This window comes from Chiloscyllium plagiosum, unplaced genomic scaffold (assembly GCF_037043375.1).
Source record: "Chiloscyllium plagiosum isolate Xiang-an unplaced genomic scaffold, Cpla_swu_hap1 HiC_scaffold_42, whole genome shotgun sequence".
Classification (NCBI taxonomy): Eukaryota; Metazoa; Chordata; class Chondrichthyes; order Orectolobiformes; family Hemiscylliidae; genus Chiloscyllium; species Chiloscyllium plagiosum.
Window position 1 is genome coordinate 5,080,683 of NW_028270180.1, and position 18,581 is coordinate 5,099,263.

At 43.7% G+C, this 18,581-nt stretch overlaps 1 protein-coding gene across 10 annotated transcripts in view; it reads left to right on the top strand.

Moving 5' to 3' along the window:
• ppip5k1a (diphosphoinositol pentakisphosphate kinase 1a) overlaps window positions 1–18,581 on the top strand; it is a 171,298-nt gene that overhangs the window by 90,689 nt on the left and 62,028 nt on the right. For all 10 annotated transcript variants that reach the window (XM_043680429.2, XM_043680433.2, XM_043680435.2 and 7 more), the window contains 5 exons: window positions 3,680–3,794; window positions 4,035–4,142; window positions 6,907–7,023; window positions 15,629–15,796; window positions 16,595–16,688. In XM_043680429.2, the coding sequence (XP_043536364.2) occupies window positions 3,680–3,794; window positions 4,035–4,142; window positions 6,907–7,023; window positions 15,629–15,796; window positions 16,595–16,688 (602 nt within the window). The remainder of the gene's footprint in view (window positions 1–3,679; window positions 3,795–4,034; window positions 4,143–6,906; window positions 7,024–15,628; window positions 15,797–16,594; window positions 16,689–18,581) is intronic.

Below are 18,581 nucleotides of genomic sequence, written 5' to 3' on the forward strand. Positions count from 1 at the left end.
CTCCAGCCAGCAGAAAATTTTCCATCTGATTCCCATTGGTGCCATTTTAACTCTGGTTCCTTGATGCTGTACTCAGTCAAATGCTGCCTAGATGTCAAGGGCAGTCACTCTCATCTAGTCTGCTAGCAAAACTTAATTCCAAATGTGAGCTGATTACACTAGCCTCTTCTGAGGTGGCAGGTGAAAGACTTTGTTGGGTGAGGAAGTTAGGGACGGTACTGTGGAGATCAGCCTGGATTCTCAATTCAGAGCATTGCTGGAGCCAACATGTACTCAGTAGTAAGTGAGAATAATACATTGTAATACCCTTTATCTTTGACTATATGCTTTTGAACAAGCTTCTAGTTGGAAAAAAAATATTTGGGCAAAGTACTGGAAGGCTTGAATTTCTGAGGAAAAATATTTTGTCTAGAATCTCTTTTCTATTGATCTGCCCTCCTTTAAATCTGACTTGAAATACCCAAGTTTCAGTCAGTATGGAGCTACCCTTCCACTAACTCTTCCTTTGTCTCAGTATTCAATTCCATTTCTTTGACATCTTTCTCAAGTATTTAAGATGATTTCTTATGTTTTTCTGTAAACGCACCTTTGGTACCAAGATGTAAAAAGTGCTACAAAAATGCAAGTCTCATTCAGAGAAGTAGAAAGGAAATGACAGGGTATTAAAATATGGCTAGTTTGTTATATCAGCTGTAACTCGACAGCAAACTCACCTCCACATCAGATAATTGTAGGTTCATGTTCCACTGGAGAAATGAACCAAAATCTAGACACAATATTGTGCAGTATCAAGGCAGTGCTGCATTGTTGAGGATGCCATCTTTTGGATGAAACATTAAATTGTGCCCCATCTCCGTTCTCAATTGGATGTAAAAGAGCACCTGACACTTAATGTTGGGCCTGTCAGAGATGCTCATAGTATCTTGGGATTGGTTTTTTTGAAATTCTTCACAAAGGAGGAGAATGCTGCAGATATTCTTGTTAAAGAAGTGTGTGAAATAGTATATAAACTGAGTATAAGCAGAAAGACGTATTGAAGAGACTGACCTTGAAGATGAAAAAATCACAAGGGCCCCATGACTGTTAAAGGAAGCAGGGAGGAAATGGTAAATGCTGAGGATCGTTTTCCAAACCTCATTAGATACAAATGAGGTTCCAGAGGGCAGAAGGTCAGCAAATGTTGCACCATTATTCCGTAAAGGTTTAAGAGAGAGAGGCCAAATGTTTATAGGCCAGTCAGTCTGACCTCAGTATTAATCAAGTGTTTAGTATTAATATTGAGAGAGAGGATTGGGAGAGGCATGGATTTATTAGGAATAGTCAGGGTGTTTTTGTGAAGTACATAAGAACAGAAGTTGACATTCCACCCATCTGTCTGCTCTGCTATTTAATACAGTTATGGCTAATTGAAAACCTTGTTGCCTTTTATCCACAGTATCCCCATAACCCTTCACACCATTGTTAATCAAAAATCTATCAAAGACTGAGCTTCCACAACCATCTAGATTAGATAATTCCAAAGATTCAGAACTTCTGAACAAAAAAAAAATTCTGGTCCTAATGGCATCCCTTTTTTTTTAGAACAAGGGATTTAATATTTAGATTGTGGGGGTGGGGGAGGGGATGCCATACCTTCATCTGCCCAGCCTATCACTTTAAGCATTTATAGCTTTCTCTAAGATCAACTTTCATCCTTCAAAATGCTAGGGCCAATTTGGTCAATCTTCTTCCATAACAACAAACCCACCATCATGGAAGCAGGTCTGTTGAACATTCATTGCCCTCTATCAATGGCAATATATCTTTCCTGAGATAAGGAGACTAAAACTGCACACAGTACTCCAGAACTGCACAGGTCTAACCAAGCTTAAATACAATTGAAACAAGGATTCAGAACTCATTGTTCTCGAGCCTCTTGCAGTAAAAGCCATCATTTCATTAGCTTTCCTAATAGCTACGCCTACACCTACATATTAGCCTTCAGTAACTTATTGACAAGACCACCAGGTCCCTTTGGACATCTGTACTTTTCAACTTCTGACCATTTAAGAAATACTCTGCAATCTGTTCCTTATATTAAAGTGGATAAACCTCCGCTTCCTTGGCCCTTCACTAAACCTGTCCAAATACTCCTGAAGTCACTTTACACCTTCCTCAGAACATGTATTCCCGTTCTGATCCTTGTGGCACCCTACTAGTCAATTTACCAATGCAAGAATGACCCATTTATTCCTGCCTGTTAGCCAATCCTTCCTTCAAGGCAATACATTATCTCCTATTCCATGTGCTGTAATTTTGCTAACCAACCTCCTGAATTAGAATCCCTACCGTGTGGAAACAGGATCTTCAGCCCAACAAGTCCACACCGAACCCCTCCGAAGAGTAACCCAACCAGACCCATTCCCCTACCATATATTTACTGTGGACTAATGCACCTAACCTGCACATCCCTGAACACTATGGACAATTTAGCATGGCCAATTCACCTAACCTGCACATCTTTGGACTGTGGGAAGAAACAGGAGCACCTGGAGGAAACCCACTCAGACACAGAGAATGTGCAAACTCCACACAGACAGTCACCAGAGGCCTCCGGTGCTGTGAGGCAGCAGTGCTCACCACTGAGCCATTGTGCTGCCTCCTGGAAAGAACCTTATCAAAAGTCTTGTGAAAATCTAAGCAACCTTCATGCTTTAACTCACTCTATCAATTTTATTATTAATGTCTTCAAAAGACTTGAAGTTCATCAAATACTATTTTCTATTCACAAATCCATGATGACAGTACTGGATTGTTCATTATTTTGCATGTCTGTGTATCCCATTCTTTATAATAAGCCTTTAGTATTGTACAGTCTTTAACTTCTTTTGGCAGCCACAGTTGACTGACCTTTATTGAGCTTTTGAAGGTAAGTATAATTTCTGTAAGCAATGTAATAATTCTTTAAAGGTTATTCATTGCCTATGTATAGTCAGTCATGCCTTTTCATATATTTTCCCCAATAAATCTCAGCCAATTTGTACTTCACACCTTTTTTATTTCCCCTTTTTTAGACTTAACGCTCTTGCTTCAGATTGAACCATGTCATTTTCAAAAATCATGTCAATTACTATCATATTGTGATTCATCCCTAAACGCTCTTTGACAGCAACTATATGAATTAGCTCTTTTTTTCACTACACAATACTAGGTTTTAAATTACCTGTCCTCAAGTTGACTCCTCAATGTACTACTCTAGAAAACTAACCCTAACATACTGTAGAAATTTGTCCTTTGTAGTTGTAATTCTCAATTGTTTTATCCAGTCTATATGAAGTTGAAGTCATCAATGATAACTGTGTTGTCCATGTTACATACTTCCCTTACCGCTTGATTAATACCATGCACCACATTAATTTTAATATTTGATGAGCTATAAATAGCTCCAACTGCTGCCCCAGGCTGTTTCCTAGCTCCACCCAAACAGATTGTTCTTCCAGTCTGAGATCCTCCCTTCCTAATGTACTGATCTCACTTCATATTATTAGCAGAATCCCTATTCCTTTTCCTGTTTGTCTGTCTGCCCTAACATCAAATATCCTTAAAACATGTTGGAGTGTCCTGAGGTTGTGAAAGGTGCTATACAAATGCAAATCTTTGTTACCAATTTACCTGATTAGCATGTTGCTCTGTTGTTTAGCTATTCCAGAGGAGTGATGTCTCCTGGCCGTCACGTTCGAACACGGTTATATTTCACGAGTGAAAGTCACGTCCATTCTTTACTGAGTTTGTTTCGTTATGGGGGCCTCTTGGGTGTAAGTACATATTTTACTTTCACTGACTCAGTTATTCCTTGACTATGCAACATTTGTGAGAAAGAATATTCTGCTTAATTCCACCCCCCCAACCAATGAGTCCATAATTGCATTTGCTTTTGCCTACTTCCTCCGCCTGATGAGCTACTCTAGCACCCCTCATCCTGCTCTAAAGCTATCACTGAGTTTTATTCAATGATTTCTAGTTAGAATTCATGCAATTATTTCTCTCATTCTCAGGATCTAAAGGATCAGCAGTGGAAGAGAGCCATGGACTACCTTGGAGCAGTCTCGGAACTGAACTACATGACTCAAATTGTTATCATGTTGTATGAGGATAACAATAAGGTACAGTCTTCATAAATATCCCCTTTTCCAACGTATTCAGTGCTGTAGACTTTATTCTTTAATACTTTACGGATCTTGCTGGCAAGGCCAGTATTTGTTGCCCATCTCTAATTACCCTTGAACTGTGTGGCTCTACATGTTCTACATAATAGAGGTAAAAACAATGACTGCAGATGCTGGAAACCAGATTCTGGATTAGTGGTGCTGGAAGAGCACAGCAGTTCAGGCAGCATCCAAGGAGCTTCGAAATCGACGTTTCGGGCAAAAGCCATTCATCAGGAATATGACCATTAACAGGCAACCACATCGCTTGTAGGTCTGGAATTGCATGTAGGCCAGGCTGGCGAAGCATGGCCGACACCAAACCTAGCATCCAGATAGGGTTTAATGACCATAGATGGCAGTTATAATGTCGCTTAATATTCCAGATTTCTGTATTGAATTTAAGTTCCACCAGCTGCCATGATAGAATTTGAAACCAGGTCCCCAGCGAGTTAGTTTGGGCCTCTGGATTGCTAGTCCCAACAGCACCTATGTGTAACGAAGTGAACTGGAGGAGTTTTCACTCTATTTTTGTAAAAACACTTTGCTTTTCAACTTTGAGATCATTTTTTAAAAATTTCTCAACTATTTCCTACAGGGGTGCATTCTTCCAGTTATCATTCTCCCACTTTTCTCAAGTGATCACCTTTAGACAGTAACCATCCGAAGGTGATTCAACTGCAAAAGTAGTTTTCAGACAGAATCCAAACTAACATTCATTTCTGTGTTTGCCCGCTCTGAATACTTGTAGGGACCATAGCTGATTTTCCAACCACCACCACCATAATCCACCCACCAGCCTCCCCATTCTCCTTCCAGCTGAGCAAAGACCAACTTCAATGCCCCATATGCCATGAATGAGCTAAAACAAGTTGATTCATCACATAACAGTCTTCCTGGTCTCTGCCTTTTTGCTGCTATAGCTGCGTTGGCAATTCAGTGACAAAGACAATTGACAAGCCCAGATGGTGGTTGGCAGTGAAGGACTCAGCCCAGCACAGTGGGAACAAATGTAGGCCCATTGCTATATAAGGACTGTAGTGTTGAACTTTTCACTGTATTTCTTATTATTTGATTTTGTACCTAATTTTGTACGTTTGTACCTAAGTTGGTGACTTTGTACACATTTCACTGCATCCTTTACTTGAATGCACATGACAATAAGATCTAATACTAATTTGACTCTAGTGAGTAGAAATGCTGAAAGACCCATGTGGACCAAGGCTAACTACTTTTTGAAACTGACCAAATTTTGTTGTGTTTACTGATAGACTGATTAATTTGACTGAGTAACAATCATGGTTACACTTCAGAAATGATTTTATTGGACATGCAATACTTTAGAATTGTAAATCTCAGAAGAGAGCCTTTCGATGCTTTGTACATGTGTCTGGTTATTGCTTCACCAATCCTAGTGGTGTTGGCATATTTTGGTATTTAAAAAGTAACAGTAGCTGCAAGGAAAGTAGATAATATATTTCTTTCAAATTAATACAGCAGAGGGAGAAAACGTTCAGGTTTTATATTGAATAAACAAAGTGCCTGAAATGAATATTTGTTTACCAGTAACAAAAACAGAAATGGTTGGAAAAACTCAGCAAGTCTGGCAGCATCTGTGTAAAGAAAGCAGATTTAAAGTTTTGGGTTCAGTGATCCTTCTTCGGAACTGACCCATTCTGAAGAAGCATCAATGGACCCGAAATATTAACTCTGCTTTCTCTCCGCAGATGTTTCCAGACCTGCTGAGTTTTTTCCAACAATACACATTTTTGTTTTCGATTTCCAGCATCCACGGTTCTTTGGTTATTTGTTCACCAATGTTCAGGTTAGTGAGTGGTTTCAGCTTGAAATCTTTGACAGTACTACAAAGAAAGAAAGCAGTTTTTTGAGTGCTGTGTGTAATTGGAACCATTTTTAATATACTGTCCTGAACAGCAGTCAAGAGCTTCAGTTGTATTGCACTGGTGCAGCAAAATGACTGGATCTAATAGACTCACACTGAAAGCTATCAAATGTTATTGTTGCCACAGTATACCTGCGCATTTCTTAATCTTTAACTTGTCATCTTAACAACTTTAAGCAGTTGAACCACAGATTACAGAGTAGATTTCATAAATCAGCTAGGAGAAAGTGAGGACTGCAGATGCTGGGGATCAGAGCTTAAAAATGTGTTGCTGGAAAAGTGCAGCAGGTCAGGTAGCGTCAAAGGAGAAGGAGAATCGACGTTTCGGGCATAAGCCCTTCTTCAGGAATGAGGAGGGTGTGCCAAGCCTTTTATTTTAGCCTGCTTGGCACACCCTCCTCATTGATGCTGCCTGACCTGCTGTGCTTTTCCAACAACACATTTTTAAGCTTCATAAATCAGCTGTCAGGTTCATTTTAAAAATGATTGCTTGCTACCTTCAATGTTTCTACTCTGATCTACCTATGAAAGGTCATTTAGTCATCAAATTGTGTCATCTCCTTTGATCCAAAGGACTGACTCATAAAAGGCAGTAGTATAAGGTGAGAATTAGAGTCTTGGGCTACTATAGAATCCTGAAGTTTGGGTCCCTGAATTACGGAGTTTGGGAAAATTTTCCACAGTTTTTATAAATGTTACAGAGAATTGATTGTACTCTGGCTTACAAAGTCCAGAATTGTGTTTGTTTTTTAACAACTTGGTCGTAATGATGATTAGTGTTTTTGTAATTTTGGCATGTTTTGTGTTTTTTTTTAATAGGATCCTTCTTCAGAAGAAAGGTTCCATGTGGAACTTCATTTCAGCCCTGGTGCTAAAGGCTGTGATGAGGATGAAAATGCCCCCACAGGGTCTGGGTTTCGGCCTGCATCAGCTGAGGTAAATCCAATTGGAGTCCCTTAGGAAATCTTCCAGTGTTCGACATAGCTGATCACTTTTGCATTTTCCTTTTTATTAACTGCAAAATATCTTATTTGCTGCAATATCCTGTTGATTCACGCATACAGCTGCATCTCTTTCAAATATAGTTATGAACTTGGAGTCCTAGAGCTGTACAGCATGGAAATTAGACCCTTTGGTCCAATCAGTCCATACAGACCAGATATCCTAAATAAATCTAGTCCTATTTGCCATCATTTGGCCCATATTCCTTCCTGTTCATATACCCATCCAGAGGTCTTTTAAATGAACCAGCCTCCACCACTTCCTCTGACAGCTTATTCCATACATGCACCACCCTCTACATGAAAAAGTTGCCCCTCAGGTGTCCCTTTTTAAATGTTTCCCCTCTCACCGTAAACTTAAGCTCTCTAATTTTGGAATTAACATTTTAGGTATTTGTATTGTCCTCTGAAAATAATCTACTGTCAGCCGCAGAACAGTGGACTGTGCTTCTGTGTCTTGGTCATAGAGTTCTTGGTTCCAATTCTACACCAGAGACTTGAGTATAATAGCCCACGCTGAGGGCTGAGTGCAGTACTGATGGTATGCTTCTTTCAGTTGAAACTCTAGAGACATTGAAGTGAGGTTCCATCTGTGTTTTCAGGTGGACTTAAATGAGCCAAGGTATTATTTGAAAGGAACAGGGAAATTCCACCCAGTGTTCTGACAAATACTTAGCCCTCAACTATCACCATCTACGCAGTTTATCTGATTGTTTGTTGGAGCTTGTCCTGTGTAAATTTGCTGCCATGTTTCCTGCATTACATCAGTGACCACTCTTAAAGTGTTCCATTGGCAGTAAAGCACTTGAAAGGTGCCGTACAATTACAGATCTGACTGTCTCTAGTTTGTGTTTGTTGCTTGTCGTAGGAAGTAAATTTGCCCTGAGATTTAACTTGGTGCATGTTTTGATTCTGTCCAGGTGCGCAGCGAGTTAATAAGCATCTTCTCTCTCAGAAGAATTCTCTTGGTTCTTTGCTGTACAGAAACCATTCCCTATGATTTTGAGACTTCTTGGAATGTATTTTATTCAGAGTTTGGAATTTAACAGAATCTATTATATTTATGAGCTTACACTCCACTTTGGCTTTGTACACTTCTGGTTTGCTGTGTGCTCTGTGAGGCTCTCATTGCTCCATACTGGATTGTGGAGTCTGCCAAATGCAGTTTTTGCGTCTGAAAGCCTGTTGTCCATTTCCTTGTCTATGGTGCGTCAAACAAGATGTTCCCCGAATGGGTAAATTGCTTCACTGTTTCCAGCTCAGTTCCCTCAATGACCGTACTTGATGGTCCATATTCCTCTTGTCATGCAGGCTGATTCAGGACTTCCGTTTTCTTTACATTGATTTTTAGTCTGAGGAGTTGTGCTGTCTCGGAGCAACAACGTGCTGTTGTGCTTTACAGATCTGACTTGTGGGTCATGAGAATGCAGTCATCAGTGAAAAATGCAGGGATGGCTTTTTCCTGTCTGTGTGTGTGAACCTGAAAATGCCTGTGATTGAAAAAAAGTCTTCACAGTCTGGACCATACTTAAACCTCTTCCTCAAGATCTTCCATTGCCTGCAGCACTGTCATTCCTGAACATGAGGGGGAATAATGTTGGGGTAGTACACTTCCCTGCTTCCTATCATTAGAGATTCGGAAGGAACTCAATAGATGATTGCTGTGCTCAACTTGTCCGTGCTGGTTTTCATGAAAAAACCAGGGTGGGCATCCATATTTTTTCAAGATTTTTTGAAATTCCATCTCCCCATGGGATCTAATTCCTTGGTGAGTTTTATGAAAGTGCCACACAGAGCTTTGTTTTTCTCATATCACTTTTCTTCTCGCACGTCTCTGAAGTGCCTCTTTGCTGTGAGTCCACGCTGGTTCTGTGCAATTGTTGGAACAAACCTGTTCTGGAGTTGTCCAAGGCAGGATCTTCCCAGCAATAGAAAGGGAGGAGCCCCCACAGTGGTTGTAGCTGCCTGCCTTTTCTCCTTTGTGTTTGGACGAGGTGATGATAATGGCATGGCAAAGATCTTGTGGGATTCAGCTCTCTTCCCAGCAAGCCAGGAAAAATTCACACAGCTTGGTATGTAGGGCAGGGACTCCCATGTTTCAAGGCCTGAGGTGGAATTCCATCTTCTTGTTGCTATCTGTCTGGTTAATGGTAGTCACAGTTTCCTCCAGGGATCAGCTCACAAAGGTTTTCTTTGACAGATAATTATTTGATTAGGCTGATGGCAATATCATGCACTGAAGAGTGTTTCAATGTGTTCCAACTAGCAATCCAGGATTGACATCCTTTTGGTGTGTAGTATCTTAAAATCGCTGCTACTTAAGAAATTTTGGGTTTGATATGCTGGTCCACAGACAGATTTTAGTTTTTTTTTCTAGCTGCTTATGTTGCCAGTATCAACATATAATTAGGTGTTTTCTGTAAGTGTGTCATTGGGTATATCCCTCAGTTTATTTTAAAGAGTGCTGCATGCTTGATGCCTGGCTGAGTCTGATGAGTTGATATTTTTATCATTCGCAAATCTTGGATTTCTTTGTCATTTACATCAAATTAGTCCCTCCAGCAGCTTTAATGTGCTCTTAGAGTTCTTCTGGAATGGAATCAGTAATGACATCGGGGTGTTCCAGTCTGTTCTGTGGGCTTGTAATCTATCTCTGCAAAAAATGAAGTTTGCAGGTCACTGACTCGAGATTGCTTTGGGTTGTCTCTAGGTGTGTATTTGAGCTTATGTTTGAAGTGGGAGTTCAGCTTTGAGTGAATGAGGCAGTGATCTGTACAACAATCAGCACTAGGAGTGACTCCAGTTTGCAGACGTTCTTTAGGCTAACCTGGTGCCAGTGTTCAATGTGGCATATTTCCGTGTGGTCTTGAAGCAATCTTTATGTTGAAAGAAGGTGTTAGGTGTGGACTGCTGTTTTTCTGTACAGAGTTCCAGAAACAGATGTTTATTTTCGTTGTAGTTTTCAACTCCATGCTTTCGAAACACTGCCTTCCATACCATGGCCAACTCTAATGTTAAAATCACCAAAAACAACAATTTTGTCCTTGGGAGGGGCATACATGGAAATCTGTGTAGAACTTTTCCTTGTTAGTTGGGTTAGCCTTCAGGGTTGGAGTATAAATGCTAATGAAAATTGCACTTGGTCTTCCTGGAGGCACAGGCTATATTCCCTCTAATGTGTCGTGATGTTGCACAAACCTCCAAGGTCCATGCATGCAAGCGACTTCCTGAACCAGAAGTCAATACAATTACACATATTAAGACTTGCCTCTTGACTGCACTGGATGGTAGGGAAATGAGCACTTGTTTAGATGACCATTTCTAGGAATCTCTCCAATTCAGGAGCAAGCAGTGCTGACCTTCCAAATGCTGATTTGCTGCCTGCAGGTAATGTTGAAGCTGTGTCTGCCAGTTCTGTCATTTTCACCCCTATCCTGCGGTACTGACTAGTTGACGTTTAGTTGGCTGACATTTTTTCCTCCTGGCCTGCACAGTGGACCTTTATGTTTTAGCACTGTTTGTGTTGACTGAGTCCACCTAGAGCCAGGGAACTAGGACAGCAACAGTGAGGGCTCCAAGTTATAGGATGGATTCAGAGTTTCTACTTCACAAATTGTATAGCCTCAACTACTGGAAAAAAAATGTACTTATTGGTACTATTTGCTTTTTTTTAATGGTTCAGTATATCTGTTTGGCTGGTAAAGCCTGAATCTGACTCTCAGCTAATGACTGATAACGTGCAGCCTTTCAGGAAGAGGTTACTATAGTAAACCTTGTAACTCAAGTAAATTGAAGAAGCAAAGTTCATTTTCTTTACTCAAATTCTACCTATTTTTGTGTGGGCACATAAATATATCTGGGAGAATCAGTGAACTTGTGTTCACCCGCAAAAGAAATCCGAAACATACAAATCGCTAGAGACAAAAACAGAAATTGCAGGAAAAGTCTGGCAGCATCTGTGGAGAGAAATCATAGTTAATGTTTCAGGTTTGGTGACCCTTCAGGCTCTACCATTCAGAACTGATGGTAGCTACAAAAATGTTATTTATGCAGAAGATAGGGTGGATGGGAGGGTGTAAGGAATAAATAGTAGGTGGGGATAGAATCTGAAGAGAGATAAGGACAATTGGACAGACAAAGGAGTAGAGCAACCTCTATTATTCGATCAGGAGAAAGTGAGGTCGCAGATGCTGGAGATTAGAGCTTAAACATGTGTTGCTGGAAAAGCGCAGCAGGTCAGGCAGCCTCCAAGGAGAAGGAGAATCGACGTTTCGGGCATAAGCCCTTCAGTAATGAGGATGGTGTGCCAAGCAGGCTAAGATAAAAGGTAGGGAGGAGGGACTTGGGGGAGCGGCGTTGGGAATGCGATAGGTGGAAGAAGGTTAAGGTGAGTGTGATAGGCCGGAGAGGGGGTGGGGGCGGAGAGGTCGGGAAGAAGATTGCAGGTCAAGAAGGCGGTTCTGAGTCTGAGGGCTGGGACTGAGAAAAGGTGGGGGGAGGGGAAATGAGGAAGCTGGAGAAATCCGCATTCATCCCCTGTGGCTGGAGGGTTCCTAGGCGGAAGATGAGTCGCTCTTCCTTCAGGCATCGTGTTGCCATGGTCTGGCGATGGAGGAGGCCAAGGACCTGCATGTACTTGGTGGAGTGGGTGGGGGAGTTAAAGTGTTCAGCCACGGGGCGGTTGGGTTGGTTGGTGCGGGTGTCCCAGAGATGTTCTCTGAAACGTTCCGCAAGTAGGCGGCCTGTCTCCCCAGTGTATAGGAGGCCACATCGGGTGCAGCGAATGCAGTAAATGATGTGTGTGGAGGTGCAGGTGAATTTCTGATGGATATTGAAGGATCCCTTGGGGCCTTGGAGGGAAGTGAGGGGGGAGGTGTGGGCGCAAGTTTTGCATTTTTTGCGGTTGCAGGGGAAGGTGCCGGGAGTGGAGGTTTGGTTGGTGGGGGGTGTGGATCTGACAAGGGAGTCGCGGAGGGAGTCTTTCTGGAACGCTGATAGGGGTGGGGAGGGAAATATATCCCTGGTGGTGGGGTCCGTTTGGAGGTGGCGGAAATGACGAAGGATGATACGATGTATCTGGAGGTTGGTGGGGTGGTAGGTGAGGACTAGTGGGGTTCTGTCCTGGTGGCGATTAGAGGGGCGGGTTCAAGGGCGGAAGAGCGGGAAGTGGAGGAGATGCAGTGGAGAGCATCGTCAACCACGTCTGAGGGGAAATTGCGGTCTTTGAAGAAGGAGGCCATCTGGGTTGTTCGGTATTGGAATTGGTCCTTCTGGGAGCAGATGCGGCGAAGGTGAAGGAATTGGGGATATGGGATGGCGTTTTTACAGGGGGCAGGGTTGAAAGAGGTGTAATCTAGATAGCTGTGGGAGTCAGTCGCTTTATAGTATACGTCCGTGTTGAGTCGGTCGTCCGAGATAGAGATGGAGAGGTCTAGGAAGGGGAGGGAGGAGTCTGAGACGGTCCAGGTAAATTTGAGGTCGGGGTGGAAGGTGTTAGTAAAGTGGATGAACTGTTCAACCTCCTCGTGGAAGCACGAGGTAGCGCTGATACAGTCATCAATGTAGCGGAGGAGAAGGTGGGGGCTGGTGCCAGTGTAGCTGCGGAAGATGGACTGTTCCACATATCCAACGAAGAGGCAGGCATAGCTGGGGCCCATGCGGGTGCTCATGGCTACTCCTTTGGTTTGGAGGAAGTGGGAGGATTGGAAGGAGAAGTTGTTCAGAGTGAGGACCAGTTCAGTCAGTCGAAGGAGAGTGTCAGTGGAAGGGTACTGGTTGGTTCGGCGGGAAAGAAAGAAGCGGAGGGCTTTGAGTCCTTCATGATGGGGGATGGAGGTGTACAGGGACTGGATGTCCATGGTGAAGATAAGGCGTTGGGGGCCGGGGAAGCGAAAATCATGGAGGAGTTGGAGGGCGTGAGTGATGTCCCGAACGTAGGTGGGGAGTTCTTGGACTAAGGGGGACAGGACCGTGTCAAGGTATGCAGAAATGAGTTCGGTGGGGCAGGAGCAGGCTGCGACAATGGGTCGGCCGGGGCAGTCAGGTTTGTGGATTTTGGGCAGGAGGTAGAAACGGGCGGTGCGGGGTTGTGGGTCTATGAGGTTGGAGGCAGTGGATGGGAGATCCCCTGAGGTGATGAGGTTATGGATGGTCTGGGAGATGATGGTTTGGTGGTGGGGGTGGGGTCATGGTCAAGGGGGCAGTAGGAGGAGGTGTCCGCGAGCTGGCGTTGAGCCTCAGCAATAGAGAGATCGGTGCGCCAAACTACCACCGCGCCTCCCTTGTCTGCCGGTTTGATGGTGAGGTTGGGGTTGGAGCGGAGGGCCGCACGTTCCGAGGGGGAGAGGTTGGAGTGGCACCATCAAACCGGCAGCCTTCGCCGCATCTGCTCCCAGGAGGACCAATTCCAATACCGATCAACCCAGATGGCCTCCTTCTTCAAAGACCGCAATTTCCTCTCAGACGTGGTTGACGATGCTCTCCAACGCATCTCCTCCACTTCCCGCTCCTCCGCCCTTGAACCCCACCCCTCTAATTGCCACCAGGACAGAACCCCACTGGTCCTCACCTACTGCCCCACCAACCTCCAGATACATCGGATCATCCTTCGTCATTTCCACCACCTCCAAACAGACCCCACCACCAAGGATATATTTCCCTCCCTACCCCTATCAGCGTTCCGGAAAGAACACTCCCTCCGTGACTCCCTCGTCAGGTCCACACCCCCCACCAACCCAACCTCCACTCCCGACACCTTCCCCTGCAACTGCAAAAAATGCAAAACTTGCGCCCACACCTCCCCCCTCACTTCCCTCCAAGGCCCCAAGGGATCTTTCAATATCCGTCAGAAATTCCCCTGCACCTCCACACACATCATTTACTGCATCCGCTGCACCCAATGTGGCCTCCTATACATTGGGGAGACAGGCCGCCTACTTGCAGAGCTTTTCAGAGAACACCTCTGGGACACCCGCACCAACCAACCCAACCGCCCCGTGGCTGAACACTTTAACTCCCCCTCCCACTCCACCAAGGACATGCAGGTCCTTGGCTGCCTCCATCACTAGACCATGGCAACAGGACACCTGGAGAAAGAGCGACTCATCTTCCGCCGAGGGACCCTCCGGCCACAGGGGATGAATGTGGATTTCTCCAGCTTCCTCATTTCCCCTCCCCTCCACCTTTTCTCAGTCCCAGCCCTCAGACTCAGAACCGCCTTCTTGACCTGCAATCTTCTTCCCGACCTCTCCGCCCCCACCCCCTCTCCGGCCTATCATCCTCACCTTAACCACCTTCCACCTATCACATTCCCAATGCCGCTCCCCCAAGTCCCTCCTCCCTATTCTTTTATCTTAGCCTGCTTGGCACACCCTCCTCATTCCTGAAGAAGGACTTATGCCCGAAACGTCGATTCTCCTTCTCCTTGGAGGCTGCCTGACCTGCTGCGCTTTTCCAGCAACACATTTTTAAGCCCTATTATTCGATCATTGATTATCTGAACTTCTGATTATCCGAACAAGATCTCAAGGTCCCGATGCTTGGGTAAACTGTATTGTCTGAACAAAATATCCCTGCCCATGTTGTTCGGTTAATCGAGTTTCCTCTCTATATGTCAGCCTGAGAGAGTGCATAGCTGCTGATGAGGACTGTTTATGGCTAGCAATGGGTTGTGTGTAATAGCAGACCATGTGATGATAACGTCTGGTAAGTGGGATTGAGGTAAGGAAATAGGGGAAGGCACCTCAAGCCCTAAAATCGTTGAACTCGATATTGAGTCCAGAAGGCTATATAGAGTTCCAAGTTGAAAATGAGGTGCTGTGCTTCCAGCTTGCGCTGAGCTTCACTAGAGCACTGCAGCAAACCTGAGACAAATGTTGGCCAGGGAACAGAGTGGGGTGTTGAAGTGGCAGGCAACTGGAAGCTTGGTCTTTTACATGGGCAGAGCGTAGTGTTCTGCGAAGCTGTCACCCAGTTTTTTCTTTGTTTCCCCAATGTAGAGGAGACCACATTGTGAGCAGCGAATGCAGTAGACTAGATTGAGTGAAGTGCAGGTAAAGTGCTCCTTCATCTGGAAGATATGTTTGGACCCTCATATACTGAGGAAGGAGGAAGTAAACAGGCAGGTGTTACATCACTTGTGGTTGTAGGGGAAGATGCTGTGGGACTACGGGTTTTTTTTTAAGTGAAGGTGGAGTGGACCAGGGTGTTCTGAAGGGGAACAGTCCTTTCTGAAGGCTGACAAAGGAGGGGAGAGGAATATGTGTCTGGTGGTGGCTTGTCGAGCTTGTCATGACTGTTTGAAAGAATTACCCAAAGGATCCCACCCCCCTGTCTGCAAATTCTACTCCACGTATTTCTTCCAATTAAAAAGAAATTCTTAAACTCAATGTGGTATCCTCATGACAGTTGAACTGTTTTTTGAGGTAGCATATCCTTAACAGCTGTCCTGCAAAAAGAGAAAAGGAAAACTATAAATGCAAAGGAAAAGGAGAAAGAAAGCAAGAGAAAGTTTATTGTAATGCTGTTTATTTCTTCCTTAGAATGAAGGTGGATCAAAAACTGATCAGGGCAGCATGGAGGATCTTTCAGAGAATCGGGGAAGTGATGATGCAGATGGGTTTCTTCCAGCCTTGCCTCAGCCAGCAGAGCCTTTCCAGAGTCACAGGAAGACTGCCCTGACAAAGACCAGGAAGATGGGCTCAATGGAGGTAACTAATGGGGAATTGATGAGATAACTAATGGGGAGTTGATATTCAGCACATCACAAAGTGTTCACATTTGGTGCTCATCCACAATTATCCGTCCGCACCAAGGAAAACAATCCCAGCTTCTCCAATTTCTGTGTGCTTAATTGTCACTTGAGCCCTATTGTACTGTCCATTCCTGGTCAATGACAGGCACCATTTTATAGAGATACCCAGTTCATGCAGGAAAAATGTTAACCACAAACAATACTTCAGGTTAAGTGATGAATGCAGGGGATGAAAGTCTTCACTGGTTAAAATAGTCATTTATTTCTAGTCCAAGGTGTAGTGCATTTACTGTGAGCCTAATTCAGAATTGCCTGGGTTGAGGTGACAGGCTGAGTTCCTACTGTCAAGTGATTCAGATAAAGCGTTTTCTGTGCTCCATCTTAAAGTTGCAAATAAAAGAGCTTGATTAACCGTGAATTAATGGGCACACATTTCTGTAAATGCACAAAGCAGTTGGTTCTCAGATTATTGGGTTATTTTTATAATGGACCGCTGACAGAGAGTATGACCAGTTCACTTGTGGTGACCTATTCTCCTGTTGTGTAAATTCTCTTTGGGTTGCATTTGTTTTTCAATACGAAGGGAAGTTTGCCCCATGGTTCTGAGTTGGATGCCACCAATTGCTACAATAACAGAGTTGGTATTTGAGAGTTGTAGATAGATCATGTCCAGTCAATGATTTTGCCAGTAGTTACTGAAGTCCTCACTGTGTTGTTTTCACTTTTTAATGCAAAGTATCTCTCTTGCTGGCAGGTGCTTTCTGAGAATTCTTCAAAATACAGCGGCTACCGGTTATTGGCTCCTCCATATTCTAGACAACTGTCTGATGTTAAGCAGAGTGGTCTGGGTAAGAAAGTTAGACACATCGAAATCTCTGAAGAATACAATAGTGGTGCAGCTTCACAATTTGCAAACCACCATAAATAGCAATTGCGTGATTTTAAATCTACCCACAAGTACTAATGTAGCATGCAAAGACTAAGCATTTGCTTTCAGATTTTAACCAAACTTCAGAAGTGACATTTTTCTTTTCATCAAGCATTGACTCTTTAGAATTGTTAGGAGCTATAGACCAGTTTCCAAAATTCCAATTAGCCTTAAAGCTGGGGGTAGCAATTTGTTTGCAGATACTACACAGACTTTTATTTACTCATGGGGCAGGTAGCACCTCTAGCTATTACCATGCAGTCTGTGTTATTCAATAGTATTAATAATATCATTCACCATCACATCATCTAATACCTTCTAGATGAACGTTTAGTCGAGAAAGCTTTAATCTTTAAAAGAACATGACAAGTTGCTCAAATTGTTATTTGGGAGATAGTGGGGGTAGGCAGAAACATGAATAGGAACGCCGGATGCAAGAGAAAAATGGGCACAGGTCCAAATTACATGTCCCATTTCAGGAATTCCAGTGTGATTGGAAGTGTGCAGAAGTGATTTATCCAAGGTACAACCTGGGAAAGACTAGAAAGGCTTTGTTTTTTTTTCCATGAGTATGCAATAGAAATATTGAAGATTGAAATGAGGGTGAAATAGAAATATTCAAGGTTTGTGGGGTTTTGGTAAATAGAGGGAAGCTGAGGTTGCTGGTTTTGAGCTAGTAACTCAATAGCCTCAAGATCATATTGATTTGACATCACAAATAGAACAAAGGTAGCTAGTTGCTTATACTTTGAAGAACTTTTTTAATTAACTGGAAAGACCTGGCAAACAGTGGTGGACACATTCAATTTTGCAAAAGAAAAATTGTAAATGGTATAAAAGAAGGGCAAATCTTGAGATGAAATGTTGAGCTAGTTCAGATAATGCATGGGCTTGCTTTAAAATCCTGTTATTGTGAGTAGCTGTTGGGCAGTAATCCTCAATACTCACATAACTAGTTATAATGTTGTGCAATGCTGATCTCCAAATGACTCTTCGGGATGATTAATTGCTTATATGTACTAAATGGGGAGAAAGAAGGGTACCAAGTGCAATCAAGGACCAGGCACTAAACTTCCACTTTTGGAACATTACACAGGATGTTAACAGGGTGGGTTAGGTATGCAGGTTTCAGATGGCATGCCCATGTGGGAAAAGGACTTTGTCAAAGCACAGCTGCTTCTCCTGTCCAGGCAGTGATGTAAAAGACAATTAACTTCTCCCCATAGCTGTTAGCCCTTTGCAGCAGCTACCAGGTTGTCCAAGGCCCAGGAAACCTGGTCACTCATAGTAAAACGTTCAAAGCAGTTTAAGTCAGAGGTTGCCACATTGGTAACATAATAAAATATAGATATGTGTTTCTCCTGGAGTGGTGCTTATGGTTGTGCGTTCTATTTTAGACCTTCATCTGTAAAACTCAAAAGTTGATGGGTTGAAGCTGGAAAAAAGACACTCACTCATTCACTAGCACACTTGTACTTCACACACCCCACAAACCCACCCCACAACTCAGACCCCCATCCCTCACACAGTTCCCCCAGTTCACCCTCATACAACACACACCACCTCATCACTCTCTCGACTCCTTCCTTGCCGGTCTCCCTTGTGCTCTGCCTCGCGCTCTCCCTCTCTCTCTCTCTCGCTCCCTTTTTCTCTCTCTCGCTCCCTTTCTCTCTCTTGCTTGCTCCCTCCCTCTCTCTCGCTCCCTCCCTCTCTCTCGCTCCCTCCCTCTCTCTCGCTCCCTCCCTCCCTCTCTCTCGCTCCCTTCCTCTCTCTCGCTCCCTCCCTCTCTCTCGCTCCCTCCCTCTCTCTCGCT